This window comes from Crassostrea angulata, chromosome 3 (genome assembly GCF_025612915.1).
Source record: "Crassostrea angulata isolate pt1a10 chromosome 3, ASM2561291v2, whole genome shotgun sequence".
In the NCBI taxonomy this organism is placed as follows: domain Eukaryota; kingdom Metazoa; phylum Mollusca; class Bivalvia; order Ostreida; family Ostreidae; genus Magallana; species Magallana angulata.
This window is the reverse complement of record NC_069113.1, coordinates 2,222,032-2,235,873: the sequence shown is the minus strand read 5'-3', so window position 1 is coordinate 2,235,873 and position 13,842 is coordinate 2,222,032. Positions and strand designations below refer to the sequence as shown.

At 33.5% G+C, this 13,842-nt stretch overlaps 2 protein-coding genes across 2 annotated transcripts; one reads left to right on the top strand and one right to left on the bottom strand.

Annotated features, from left to right (window-relative positions):
• Nucleotides 1-422: 422 nt before the first annotated feature.
• LOC128178992 (calmodulin-lysine N-methyltransferase-like) lies at nucleotides 423-9,231 on the bottom strand. Its single transcript, XM_052846447.1, is given in 11 exon segments — nucleotides 423-632; nucleotides 3,355-3,483; nucleotides 3,894-3,957; nucleotides 4,050-4,124; nucleotides 4,924-4,990; nucleotides 5,529-5,592; nucleotides 6,015-6,069; nucleotides 6,736-6,796; nucleotides 8,559-8,620; nucleotides 8,944-9,206; nucleotides 9,208-9,231. Coding segments are annotated over 11 exon segments (942 nt in total). The 3' UTR covers nucleotides 423-554.
• A 165-nt stretch (nucleotides 9,232-9,396) lies between these two features.
• On the top strand, nucleotides 9,397-12,994 carry LOC128178991 (probable 3-hydroxybutyryl-CoA dehydrogenase). Its single transcript, XM_052846446.1, has 7 exons — nucleotides 9,397-9,546; nucleotides 10,246-10,382; nucleotides 10,618-10,723; nucleotides 11,064-11,158; nucleotides 11,419-11,515; nucleotides 11,759-11,857; nucleotides 12,092-12,994. Exons 1-7 carry the CDS (start codon nucleotides 9,498-9,500, stop codon nucleotides 12,382-12,384), a joined length of 876 nt encoding a protein of 291 aa, XP_052702406.1. The 5' UTR covers nucleotides 9,397-9,497; the 3' UTR covers nucleotides 12,385-12,994.
• Nucleotides 12,995-13,842: the final 848 nt, after the last annotated feature.

Sequence of the window (13,842 nt, the reverse complement as noted above, 5' to 3'; positions counted from 1 at the left end):
GAGGCAGGTGGCTCCTTCGACCAAGTTACATTTATAATGTTAAAAATTTGTATCACATCCTTCAACTAAAAAGAAAAATTAATTACCAATTTTTTTTTTGTGGAATCAAATATACGTTTACTTATTGAAAAAAAAATTATGTAAAGGGAACTCTATTTAATCGTAAAGACGTTATTTATGGTGTAACTCATCCTGGTTTTTAGAGAAAGGTGATACGGAATCAGAAAAACCAGTGTCGTGATTCGGAAATTAGGATCACATTTTGTAAAACTACCTAACTTACAGAAGTTTTTTTTTATGATTCTGGACGAACGGATGAAACTGTGAAAAGTCCAGATCGCGGACTCACAACTACAGGGCCAGGTCAGATAGGCTCGGGTGTCCCTTCAGTCAGCTGAACTAAAAATTTTAACTCAAACAACTCATATAAAACATATTTTATTTCCATGATAAAATGAGGAATAATCCACGTTGCACTGGTTTGGATATGCAGCGAGTATTTGGAATACATTGTATCACAGATTAGCGTTGTTCACAGTGATGACCACGGATCGTCAGCCTGCCTTGGTGAGTATTATTAGGCGAGGGTAATGAATGTTTTCATCATACATATCACTGCCAGTGGACTTCATCTTAAAGATTTAAAAAAAAAATGATTTTTTTTTTATAAATATAAGAATATCACTTCCATTTAATATTCCGGATTGTTAAAAGAAATGCTGGAAATGCACTTAACATGCGTCAATCGCAAATATTCTCTGCCCTTCAATGTCATTTTAAGGATAACTATTTTTTCAAAAATATTATTATAAAGTTATTTTTCAAAAATTTTATGCGATAATTTTTAAGTCCTTCAATAAAATGCTGTAGTTGGCACATATTGTATCACATGACTTCACTGATCGATCTAAAAAAAAAAAAAAACCAAGATAGGGGCAGAGAACTTCCTGATAACTTCGCTTCCTGGTAAAAGACAAACTTTGGAGTGGGACAGGCAAGGACAACTTCACCACAACAATACCAGAGCTCTAAATATGGCACGTCTTGTAAATATATTAATTTTATTCCAGATAGCTTCTAAATTTATATATTTCACTATTCAAATGAGAAACTGTGACCTTTTGATTTTTAGTTATGGTTGTTCTAAGAGTAGAGGAAGAAGAGAATGAGTAATCTCAGTGTACTCTAAGCTAATTATTTCTGCATGGAATGCTCGAGGTGAATGGTTTTAGAACAGCCAGGCATGCTTTACATAGATGAGTTCACATTGACCTGACCTGCATCTAAATGCATTCAGCATATTTAAAAACAGTGTCTTCACAGATGTTGAATATGTAAATGACTGGATATAAATCTTCAGAGGGAGGTCATAGCGGAGCATACAATCGTGTGCAAATTGGTGCTTAAGTGGTGTCAGAAATTTAACAAAAACCAGATATTTTTTGCCTTCCGTCTACAATCTCAAAACACGTAAAATAATAATCATAATTTTTAGGTTATTCATAATTTGTGGTTTATTTTACATTTTTTCACCTTTATAAATATGAATAAAACAAGCTTAAATCTTAGTTTCATGGATTTACATCCACTTGGAATTTAAAGTGAACTTTCACAATAATTGAAGAAACAAAGAGTTTTAACATCATTATAGTAATGACGTAATATTAATGCATTAAGCATAAAAGTTGCTGACCATTAACTTATAAGTCAATTTAGTGACTTTTAAAAGATTTAATAACACATCAAGATCTTATCATTATGTACAAATCTTTAAAGTCTATGGTTTATAACAAAGATCACAATCTGTGACTTTTTTTAAAGGTCTTTGCAAAAAAAGGTCCTACCCTTAAGTTGTATTTACTTCAAAAATCCTAACCTTTGCAGTATAAAGCAAATGTTGATGCCTTACAATTCAGACTCCTCATCTGAAGAATGATCCCTAAAGTGTTACTTTACATGATAATCCCTAAAATATTGATCTAATAATCCCTAGAGTATTACTTTATAATGATGATCCCTTAAGTATTACTTAATAAATTTGCATCCCTAAAGTATTATTACGATATTATAATGATCCTGAAGTATTTCTTATTGATGATAATCCCTAAAGCATTGCTTTATAATGACGATCCTCAAATATTGTATCCCATACTATGCCGATTCACAATGTAAACTGCCTATATGATATCTAAAGATCATGTTATGATGATGATCCCTATTAAAGAATTACTTCACAATTATAATCTCTGATGAAGTAGTTTATAGAGAATATCCCTATTAAAGTAAATAAATACTTAATAATGACAATTCTTAACATATTACTTTATCATACTGATCCCTAAAGTAATACTTTAGTATGATGATCCCTAAAGTAATACTTTAGTATGATGATCCCTAAAGTAATACTTTAGCAAGATGATCCCTAAAGATATGATTTAGTATGATGATCCCTAAAGTAAAACTTAAATTTGATGATCCCTAAAGTAATACAATGTACTTAAGTATGCTGATTCATACTGACAATTACAATACCTATTGTTTAACTTTATGGTAATGACCCCTCAAGTAATACTTTAGTATGATGATCCCTAAAGTAATAATTTAAGATGATGCCTTAAGTAATACTTATATATATGATTCTTAAGTAATGCTTTAGTATGATGATCCCTTAAGTAATACTTTAGTATGATGATCCCTGAAGTAATACTTTATTATGATAATCCCTTTAGTGATATTTTAGTATTGTGATCCCTTAAGTAATAATTCAGTATGATGATCCCTATTTGACAATTACAATATTTATTGTATAACTTTATGATAATGATCCCTAAAGTTATACTTTAGTATGATGATCCCTTAAGTAATACTTTAGAATGATGATCTCTAAAGTAATATTTTATTATGATGAACCCTTAAGTAATACTTAAGCATGATGATATATTAGGTAATACTTAAGTATGATGACCTCTAATGACAATAACAATATCTATTGTATTACTTTGTGATGATGCTTTTTGTTCCAATATTGTACAATATAACACACTTTACAACTATTCCACTGTAATTGTCCATTTCAATGTTATTTAAACATCGTAATATTGTATAATGTTATGCATATATTATAAACTACATATTTTTCTACTTTACAGGGCCAATTTAAAATGTAAATCTTATGTACTTAGCTCATAGATGCATTACTTGACAATGCTGATTCAAACAGTTTACTTTACTTTAGATAAATATACAGTGCTTTTCTTCTTCTTCTTCTTAACTATGCTGATTCCCAATGTAAACTGACTAATTTACTCAATAAATCCTGAAGGCATCTTCTTTACTATGCTGATATATACTTACCTTACAGTGGAGTCCCCACACCTCCTGGCTGTAATTATCTTGTACTTCTACATGGAATTTTTCTTTAGCTAATTCTGAGAAGGCTTGGAATGTATTCCCTCGGTGTGGAGCAAACAAAATGGCTCTACCCTAAAGTTAGTAATACAACTTAATAAAAACTAATTCAATTGCTCTACACCAAAGTTAGTAATACAACTGAATCAAAACAAAGACAATGGCTCAACTTGAGCCTATAAGGTCAATAAATTATTGGAACATTTGAACAAAACAATGATCCAATGTCACAACACATGACAAGTCCAGAACACAAATATTGGCATAAAAAATGCTGATAAATATATGTGTACGATAATTAATACAAATAGCAATTCATTTTTGCAAAAAAAATTGATAAATTTGGCAAATTAACACCAATGAATGTTCCTTAGTTTACATAACTGTTATCTTGTTTAGATGTTCAGGCTGTAACAGACAAATAATAAATTTTATGCATTGCAATACTGCATAGCTAACCTTGTTATTGAGTTTAAAATGCTTACTTTGGGTTTCAGAATGTCAAATATCAAATCTGCTAAGTCAGCTCTACCATCATCAAAGAACAAACTGAAAAAAAGATAAAAAGATTACATTTAGAATTATTTTTACCAGTTTATCACCTATCTAAAACGCAGTGGTAAACAATGACAGCGTCTTACCAGTCGGCACACAAGACGACATCGAAGCTTCCATGCAAGTCTTGGTGAGTCTCATCCTTACCCCAGCGAATAAGTCTACAACAAGGCAGAAATAAGGATTTAGATACCCAGCACACAAAAATATCCTAAAACAAAAATCAAACGGCAGAATCTACATTTAGATACCCAGCAAACAAAAATATCCTAAAACAAAAATCAAACGGCAGAATCTACATTCCCTTATTTCAATATTTAAAAACTTTGTACAACTTCAGAGTCAAGTTATTTGAGGTAAGAGGTGGATAATATACTAATAAAAGTCAATAATTAGTCGATGATAAGATAATCATATTTATTGATTTTATTATTGATTATCATTTTATTGTTTAAAGGGACCTAGATACGATTTTGAATCAAAATTTTATTTTTTACTTTTTATAGTTTAAAATTGCTTATTTGTGCATTTTGAATGATTGACTTAAATTTGAATGTTAGAAGCCAAGTTATATGCGAGATAGAGAGGTATGAAATTATTGTTAGGTAAACAAGGCTTGAGTCATACAAATGTTTACAAATAATGCAAATTACAGAAATTGTCATTTCTTTGACAAATATATTATGCTAAACAAGATAATCTGATCCAATGTGTTTATGAATAATATTATTAACAAAAAAGCAACATTTGATTGAAACTTATAACAATACTACACATATGTAAACAATTACAAGACTCGAGCTTTGTTTACATAACAAAGAATTTCGACCTGCGTATCTTGCTTGGAACTCAATATTTGACTTTCAAATTTTAAAGTATCATTTAAAATGCCCAAATTTACCATTCTAGATGCAAAAAAAATTGAGCTCAAATCGTGTCCAAGTCCCTTTAATACAATACCTTGATGAAACTTTAGTTTTTCCAAATTTTGATTGGTTGTCTTTTTGCTCAAGAATTACATTCAGATCTGAAATTTAAAAATAATTTACTTCATATATATGTTTTTTGAAATATTTTTTAGTGCTCTATTGCAAAATAGTGGCCATACTTTGCAAGCTGGGCCAATATCATTTATTCACTTATTTTGATATTCAAATTTTAAATTTTTGCTTTTTTTTTATCACTTTCACATTGCAGAAATTACATGTACAATACACAGAAATTAAATATTGGAAATCATAAAAATTGCTGAACAAAAAATGACTGACATGATTAAAAAAATTACATATTTATAACCCTGTTTTTTTTTTAAATTTTGTGGCACACAAAAAAGCAGATATACCAAAATGTTATACTCATCAAATCTTTAAAAAAAATTCAAAATGGAAAATGAATTTAATTATTCTCAAACAGAAATATATATATCAAGGCTTTAAAAAAAATCAAAAATGGAAAATGAATTTGTTGAAGCAAAGAAGAGAGATAGACACATAGAGACAAACATAAGAGAGAGAGAGAGAGAGAGAGAGAGAGAGAGATAATATAATGGTGGAATCTTAACATACTTTCCACGGAGTCTTCATTCCCATCACTTAACACAACATGGGCTGCCTTGGACTCAAGGGCCAACTGCAAAGTTATTTCATTACTAAAACATCTTTTTATAATACATGTAGTAATTAACATAGAACCATTTTAACAAGAGCTTGGACTTTGGGTAGTTAAGTCAAACGATAATGTGACATAGCCCTGTCTATTTCATTGTAGGCCACTCAGCTATGGCTCTTTGAAATCATCAAGATTTGTCTGGCTTTTGAGCCTAAACTACGCAATCGGTGTATATTTTGCTTGAAACCAGCGTCATTTTAACTTGTTTTGACGCAAGAAATAGATCATTACATCCTACTGAAAGTCCAAGGTCTTGTTTAAATGGTTCTAAAGTAATATGTTTCATTGTTCAAACTAAATCAATTAAATAACAGTTAACATTTTCATTTGAAATAATATGTTTCAAAACCGACAGCCAATGCATGTTGTGATGTGAAACTTACAGCAAGACCTGCAAGACAGGTCATTCCTCCACCCAACTCACACACCGCAAGGTCACTACAAAACATCAGGATTGGTGATCGTTCTTGATCAAATATAGCTGTATAATTAAGAGTACAGCCCCATGTGGGACAAAGATTGCATCAGAATTTTTTTTTAATTTTCTATCAAATATGTACATGTAGTGTCAATTTACGGATGAAATTATGCCCAATAATGGTTTCTAAATTGGTTAGCATATACCGGTAATGATTTTATAGAATCTCATATAAAATCTAAATTGTTCAATTAAAAGCTTAGATTGATTTCTATCCTTAAATTTTAAGCTTTATACTTTCAATTGTGCAGAAACTGCTTATTAAGTTATTTTTTATTCATATTCTTTTTTACTCAATAAAACTTTAATGTTTGCCACATTTTAATATTTTACCTAGTGCATTTGTATATGCAAAGCATTGTGATTTATTGTCTCTGCTTTTTAAATCAGCCCATTGATAACAATAAAACAAACAAAGATTTGGTGTACAGTAGATTTGGCATCAGAAAGGTATACAAATGCATCATCCAGGTTGACAAATGAGCACAAATCATAATAAAAAACCTGAATGACTCATTTTCCAAAACTGTTATGAAAACCAGATATAAGCAGCTTTATTTTCTTACACATTGATTCAAAATAGTGATCAATAATATGATTAACCTTCTCTACCTGGATAATTTTACCTGAAGTTCTCCAAGTGCTGGAAGCAGTAATTAGTCATGACCTCCTCTGCGGGCCACACACCTGTAACAGGTAAATAAAGATGTGTCAAATCTAAGGACTCAACTCAACTGACCTTTCACTGTAGCTTGGTACAGAAATACAAACCTAGTTTTAATGTTTTGGTACAGATACTTGTACTGGTATTATAAGTACAACAGATCTAGAGCTTTGTGGGATTCAAATTTGATTGTTGTATTTAGTCTGATGTTTGTTTCACTCATTTGCCAATTGCCTGTCAGTCCAGCAAAGCAGCTTCTGTTGTGACAATGTCACATGGTTTTTCTTAGTAAATGATCACCAAGTTATAAATGACATGGGAACTTTGAATCTCAGCACTTCGAGACACACTGACATAGAACCATAATAGTCAGCATCAACTGGTGAGTGACATAAAACCTCAGTGGCAAATACAAAAACACAAAGACAAGGGGTCTCTGTAAGTCAACACCTGCTGAGACAGAAACATGGGACCTTAGTCAGCAAGCACCTGCTGAGATAGTGACATGGGACCTGTCATGCAGCGACCTGCTGAGACAGTGACATGGGACCTCAGTCAGCAAGCACCTGCTGAGACAGGGACATGGGTTCTCAGTCAGCAAGCACCCGCTGAGGAAGTGACATGGGACCTCAGTCAACAAGCACCTGCTGAAACAGTGACATGGGACCTCAGTCAGCAAGCACCTGCGGAGACAGTGACACGGGACCTCAGTCAGCAAGCACTCGCTGAGGCAGTGACATGGGACCTGTCATGCAGTGAGCACCTGCTGAAACAGTGACATGGGACCTGTCATGCAGCGAGCACCTGCTGAGACAGTGACATGGGACCTCAGTCAGCAAGCACCTGCTGAAACAGTGACATGGGACCTCAGTCAGCAAGCATCTACTGAGACAGTGACATGGGACCTCAGTCAGCAAGCACCTGCTGAGACAGTGACATGGGACCTCAGTCAGCAAGCATCTACTGAGACAGTGACATGGGACCTGTCATGCAGTGAGCACCTGCTGAAACAGTGACATGGGACCTCAGTCAGCAAGCACCTGCTGAGACAGTGACATGGGACCTCAGTCAGCATGCACCTGCTGAAACAGTGACATGGGACCTCAGTCAGCAAGCACCTGCTGAGACAGGTACACGTTCTCAGTATGAGCCTTTTGAGACAGAGACATAGGACCTTAGTTTGTTAGCGACAGTGCCAACTGTGACTGTGACACTGATTTAAACACTTACCGTGACAGCAACAGTGGACCTCATCATCTACTGAGACAGTGACGTGGGGATCACTATTGTTGAAGACCTTGTCCTAAAGACCATTAACTCTACTTTATTTTGGAGAAAGAATAGCTGTAATCTATGTACCCTTGTCATGGATTTGTTTGGACAAGTCAAGTCTTTATTCATGCATATTGGTGCAGATGAATCAAACTTTGAAAAATGACCTGATGAAATTCTTTTTCATAATATTAATTTTACCCTGTTATTATATAGATCAATATTCCTCTAGTAGGAAAGACAACTCTTTAAAATATTTGACAATTTTCCTTAAATCTAAAATAAAGCCATCAAGTCTTTTCAACTGTATAAATGATATATCATGCAGCAAACTGATCGAACTTGACTACGAATCAGTATGTAATTTTTCAAACTTTGATCACAATAATACTTGTTTGAATGTAAAGCTCATGAATTTTTATCATGGAGACTTTGGCTATGCACCCCAAAGCATGGCAGCATACAGGTGTACAGGTGTGTGTGGGGTAAGAAGCTGATTAAATGATTACTTACAAACATTTCCTGTATTGTTGAAACCTAGGAGAGTGTTGGCATCCATAGTCCCAGGTAAATGTCTGGAAAACAAACACACACAGTTAATTAATGTACTATTTTTTGAATCTCTCAGATCCATCGATATGATTGAAATTGTATATAATCGTATAAAAAAGTTAACTAAATGTGCTTTCAAAACAGACAAACTGATACCTTAATTGTTTCTATGGATATGAGTATTGAGTAATAAGTGAAATATAAAAAAAAATGATAACCAAAAGAGCAATTTAATCTACAGTACAGCAATCAACCTCCTCCAGAAGTAAATAACAAAATATTAAAAAAAAAATATTAGGCCCTACCTGTAAACCTAATTTGCCTGTGGTTATTAGATCCCTCTTACCTGACAGACATACAGAAACCTGGTTTTCCAGGTGCTGTGTATCGAAACCACACATTGCCTTCAGGGGTTGTGGATATTTTTTCTGTTTTCAGTAAACCAAAGCTGGAGAATCGCCGAACTGATACATCGCTCGCGCATGTTTCTGCGGAACTGCTACCTGTAAGTGCCTGTTTTAAAATCTTCCATCGCTGGAGTGCCTTTGTTTTTCTGTCATTCTGGTTATGTGGACGAACATCACATGCATTCATGATTTTTAAGTTATCTAGAGTTGCCGGCCTTTAAAAACATCTTGGAGTAATTATTATTTATTTACGCATCTGTTCTAATATTTTTTTCATATTGGGTTTTTTTTATCAAGTTTGTTTAAAAATTAAATTATATTTAGGCTATTGATATATACATTTTATTTTAACGTACAATTTTAAGTTCTTATATTTAAATTTTAAGATTTTCTTCAACAAATAATGCACACCCCTCTTCAATGCTTGTGAAATTCAAGATGGTGGATAATGATGTAAACAAACTGCAAATGTAGAGCAAAAATTGAAAAAAAGATGAAGATTGCCGTCTTAGGTTGTGGGATTCTGGGGCCAAAAATAGCGGGTATGTTATTAGGATTTATTATTTTAATATTGCTTGTGGAATTGACCTCGAACTAAGCAATAAATGTATTCAAAACCTAAACGCACGTCCTGGGATCATTATGATTATTGCAGATGTATTGGTCCAAAATATCTGACGTTTTCCTGGCTTGTTTAAAAGATTTTGATATTTTACTCCCCTTGCAACTAACCTATCAAAATCATTAAAAAAGATCAGTAAATATATAAGATATTTCGGACTAGGTCTATACACGGGCCCTGGAAGTTATTGTAAATATACTGCATGTGCATGTATAAAAAAGTACATGCACATGCAATATATTTACAATAACTTCCAGGGCCCGTGGGTCTATATGATTATTTGTCAATATGTGGCATCAATACGCTAGGTCCAATATGTTAACCATCTTTATTTGATTCTTGGCAGCCTTTTTTCTTTGTTTAATGATACCACACACACGTGTGTTGTAAAAACTATAGAATGCCAGAACAAGATGCCTGAGAAAGTTGCACCAGCTTAATTACTGCTAGTATCAGAGACATAAAAAACATGTTTTGTCTCTGCTGCTAGGCTATCAAGCCCTGAAAAATACATTTCTATAGACAACATCACCCAAACCTCTCTGGTTCTATGTTGCAAACTCACACTGCAATATTTTTCATAGATAAAGTTTCATTGATAAATGCTGAAACCCTCTAGGTGAGCTAGCCTACCATGGTCATCGAGTGAAGATATGGGACGTCAGCATCCCAGCACTGAACGCTGTGTATAACATTATAGAAGACGACAAGAAGCAACTGAGGGAGGATGGACTTCTTTTCCAGAAGAACTTTGTGGTGAGTGAAGCAAATTAATTAAAAAAGGCCAGTACCTGTACATGTATACATTAAGATTGTATCAAGCGTTTCAATTTCTTCTATTTATAAAGTAGTATGCAGTCCAGTATGCAATTTAATAAAAGTATTTATTTTCAAAAGACTAGTACACTTCGTCCAGTACATGTAGATGAATTACAGAATATTGGTTGCATGACAGGAAATGATACAATATATAAATTATAATTTTGAGCAGGGCCAGGTTATGTGCATGAGTCGTTTGGAAGAAACTGTAAATGACGCTGACTTTATTTTTGAGGCTGTGAAGGAGGATATGGAGATCAAGAAAGATCTTTTAGAGAGTAAGTATCAACAATGCTGAAAATGTTTGTACACTGATTTGGGGCCCATTATGAATTGCATTAATTGCTCTCTATACTGGAGATTTGTGTAAAAATCTTTGACTGTCATCCCAGAGAGTTCTTTAGTATTTTTAGTTATTACTAGATTGATGAACAGGTCAGCTTTATATGTGACGTAATCTAATAGAAGAGTGCATGATTAAAGGAACAATTGTTGGAATTTGTACCATACTATTTACGTTTTGTTATGTACAGGGAGTTTGACTTAGGGTACTTGAATGTTTGGATTGTATATTTATGATAAGTTTATGTTAATGATGATTAACCCTGGGCCTTGTAGGAGTGTCTCACCTATGTCGAGGTGACACAGTGATTGGCAGTTGCACACTGCGACTCAAGATTGATGATGTCATGGCTGGAGTAATGAACAAGGAGGTGAGGAGGACTCTGATTAGCACATCCTCCATTCAGGAAAAATTCTTTCTTTCTCGTCATTTTACAAAACAGTCTGGCAACAATTCATTTTAAGAAGCCATGAGAATTCAAACTCTTTTACTGCTTTTCTCATTTCTTATAATTTTGATTAAAACAGAAAATTTTGGAATTACTGGTATGGAAACTATGTTTCCATTCCTGGAATGTCTTCAAGAAAAAGCATGACTTTTTGTTTCACTTTTGGACTTGTTTTATTGTAGAGATCTCTTGGACTGAGATTTCTCTATCCAGTGTACTACATTCCTGAGGTTGAAATCAATCCGGCCAGCTTTACTTCACAAAAATCAATGCAACGAGGTATTTAAAAATATGCTTTGAAAAATAAGGTATGGTGTAAGAATTTTTTGTTGGTGAAATATTTTGTTTCCTTTAGTATTTTAAGTACATGTATTATCTTACACATTCAGCCTTATTTGTTTAAATTGATTTTGATGAGTAGCAGAGCCAAAGTTAAGTTTTAGTGTTGTAGGGAGTTTAAAATCTAATATACATGTATTCAAAAATTGAATCACTGATTACAAGTTTGTTTGTGTATTATAGTTCGCTTGATGTTAGAAAAGATGGGGAAGACATTGTTTTTTCGATCTGGAAATCATCCTTTGATTTTGTCTGAAGAACAGAGAGAAGAAAGGAAAGCTTGTAAGTTAAGGATGGACAGACAGACAGATGGACAGATATCTCATGCTTTTGTATCCCTTGATGGGAAATATATGCATGTTCTTAGTTTATTTTTAGTAATTTATTATATTTACACAATACACATACACTTATATAAATACTGATATGCGTGTACATCCTTTGTGTTATTATGGTTGACTATTATTGATGTCCTCTGTTTGATCAGTTCTTTATTGCCTTGTTTCCTGTATATAGTGAGGGCAGAGCAGCTCCTGAGTTCATCCGGAATTCCCTGCATGTTTGAGAAGAAGATCCCAGTGTTGTCCCACGAGGGTAATACAGCCCCAGTGAAGGAGTCTCGGCGTGACCCAACGCCAGCTGACACAGAGTGCGGGATCTGTATGAACAGAGTGCGAGACTGTCTGCTGTGTCCCTGTCATCACATGATCACCTGCTACGAGTGCTCCAAAATGTTACATAACCGACGGGACGGGTGTCCTATCTGTAGAAAGGACATCACAGAGGTCATTCGAGTTTACCATTCCTAATGCTGTGCTATTCCAGCCATAATGCTATGCTTGTATTGGGAATCCCAGAGATTAAATTTTTTAATTTACTTTTTTTTTTAAATTTTAGTTTATGAAATACATGTAATGTTTTATACATTTATTTTTAATATTTAGTGGGAGGGGAAAGAGATAAATGACCTGCATGTTCGGTTAGGAGGGTTCAGGGGTCAGACATATATTTTTATAACACCAAATTATATGTACCGGTACCAATTATATATATTTGTCTAGTCTAAGGGGCATTGTGACAGTTAGATAATTAGTGAAGTCTAGCTTTCTATATGTGTATTTCTATGACCTTTTACTGGCCTGACTACTGTTTAAAGGAATTTAGAGGCAAAATTATAAATATTCTTGCTTTTATTTCAGACACTTATTAATCATTTATTGGTTTTTTCTTAGTATAGTATACATGTAAATACTATCTGTATGTTGTCATGAAAAAAACTAAAGACCCACCTGTACTGTGTCACATGTATATTACGGCTGTTTTACAGAACTTTTGATCCCAATATAGAGTCTTTCACAAGCACTTTGTACATGTATCTTATTGTTGCATTTATTTATTAAATATGTTTTTATTTAAAAATGTATCAAATATTTGTTATATGTCTATGTAAGATTCATCAAACTTCACCAATAGACTGGGATCCCTTCTCTTCAAAAAGAGGGTGAATGTTTGATACAGGAAAGAAATGCAAACTAAATTAGACATGTACAAAAACATGAACGTAATCATTGAAAGACAGTCTAGGTTAGATAAATATGTGACGGGAAAGACAACCCTTGACAGCCATTACAGAAATCGAGGTTCATGAAAATATGGAAGTCTGAAAAATCTCTGCAAGAGACAGCACTCTTTATTTATTAAAAAAATAGACTCTGAAATAACGAGGCAATTCTAGAAAATTCCGTAAATTTGGTCCAAGTAGGAACTACTTTGGCAGTAAATCCTGCGAATTTTCGTGAGAAGGAATAGCACGTTTCATGTTCACGCAGTCAGAGAAATTTGATGTGTATGTTTCATGTTGTTATTCATAACATGAGCTGTTATTAGGGTCTTTAACATACCTACTTCCACATACATGTCAGCGTCTTGTTCATGTTTTTATAAAAAGAACTTTAAAGAACGAGTAAGATTTTTTTCATCTTGTTTTGTAACAAGTATCGTTACTGCAGTAACTTCCTTTTCTACAGTCGGTCCACTCACTGCATGGTTGTTTGTCTTTTAGCTTGACAATAGTCTTAATTTTTGTCTGTGACGTCTACCAGTTTCCAATATAAATACACACAGACACAGACACACACTTAAACATCTTTCCTATTGACATACATGTGTATTACCCTGATTTCCGTGGATCAGTACAACCAAATGTCAGAGTATCTACAGTCTGACACTGATCTTATCAGAAACTAATAAGAACTAATAGACGTGTA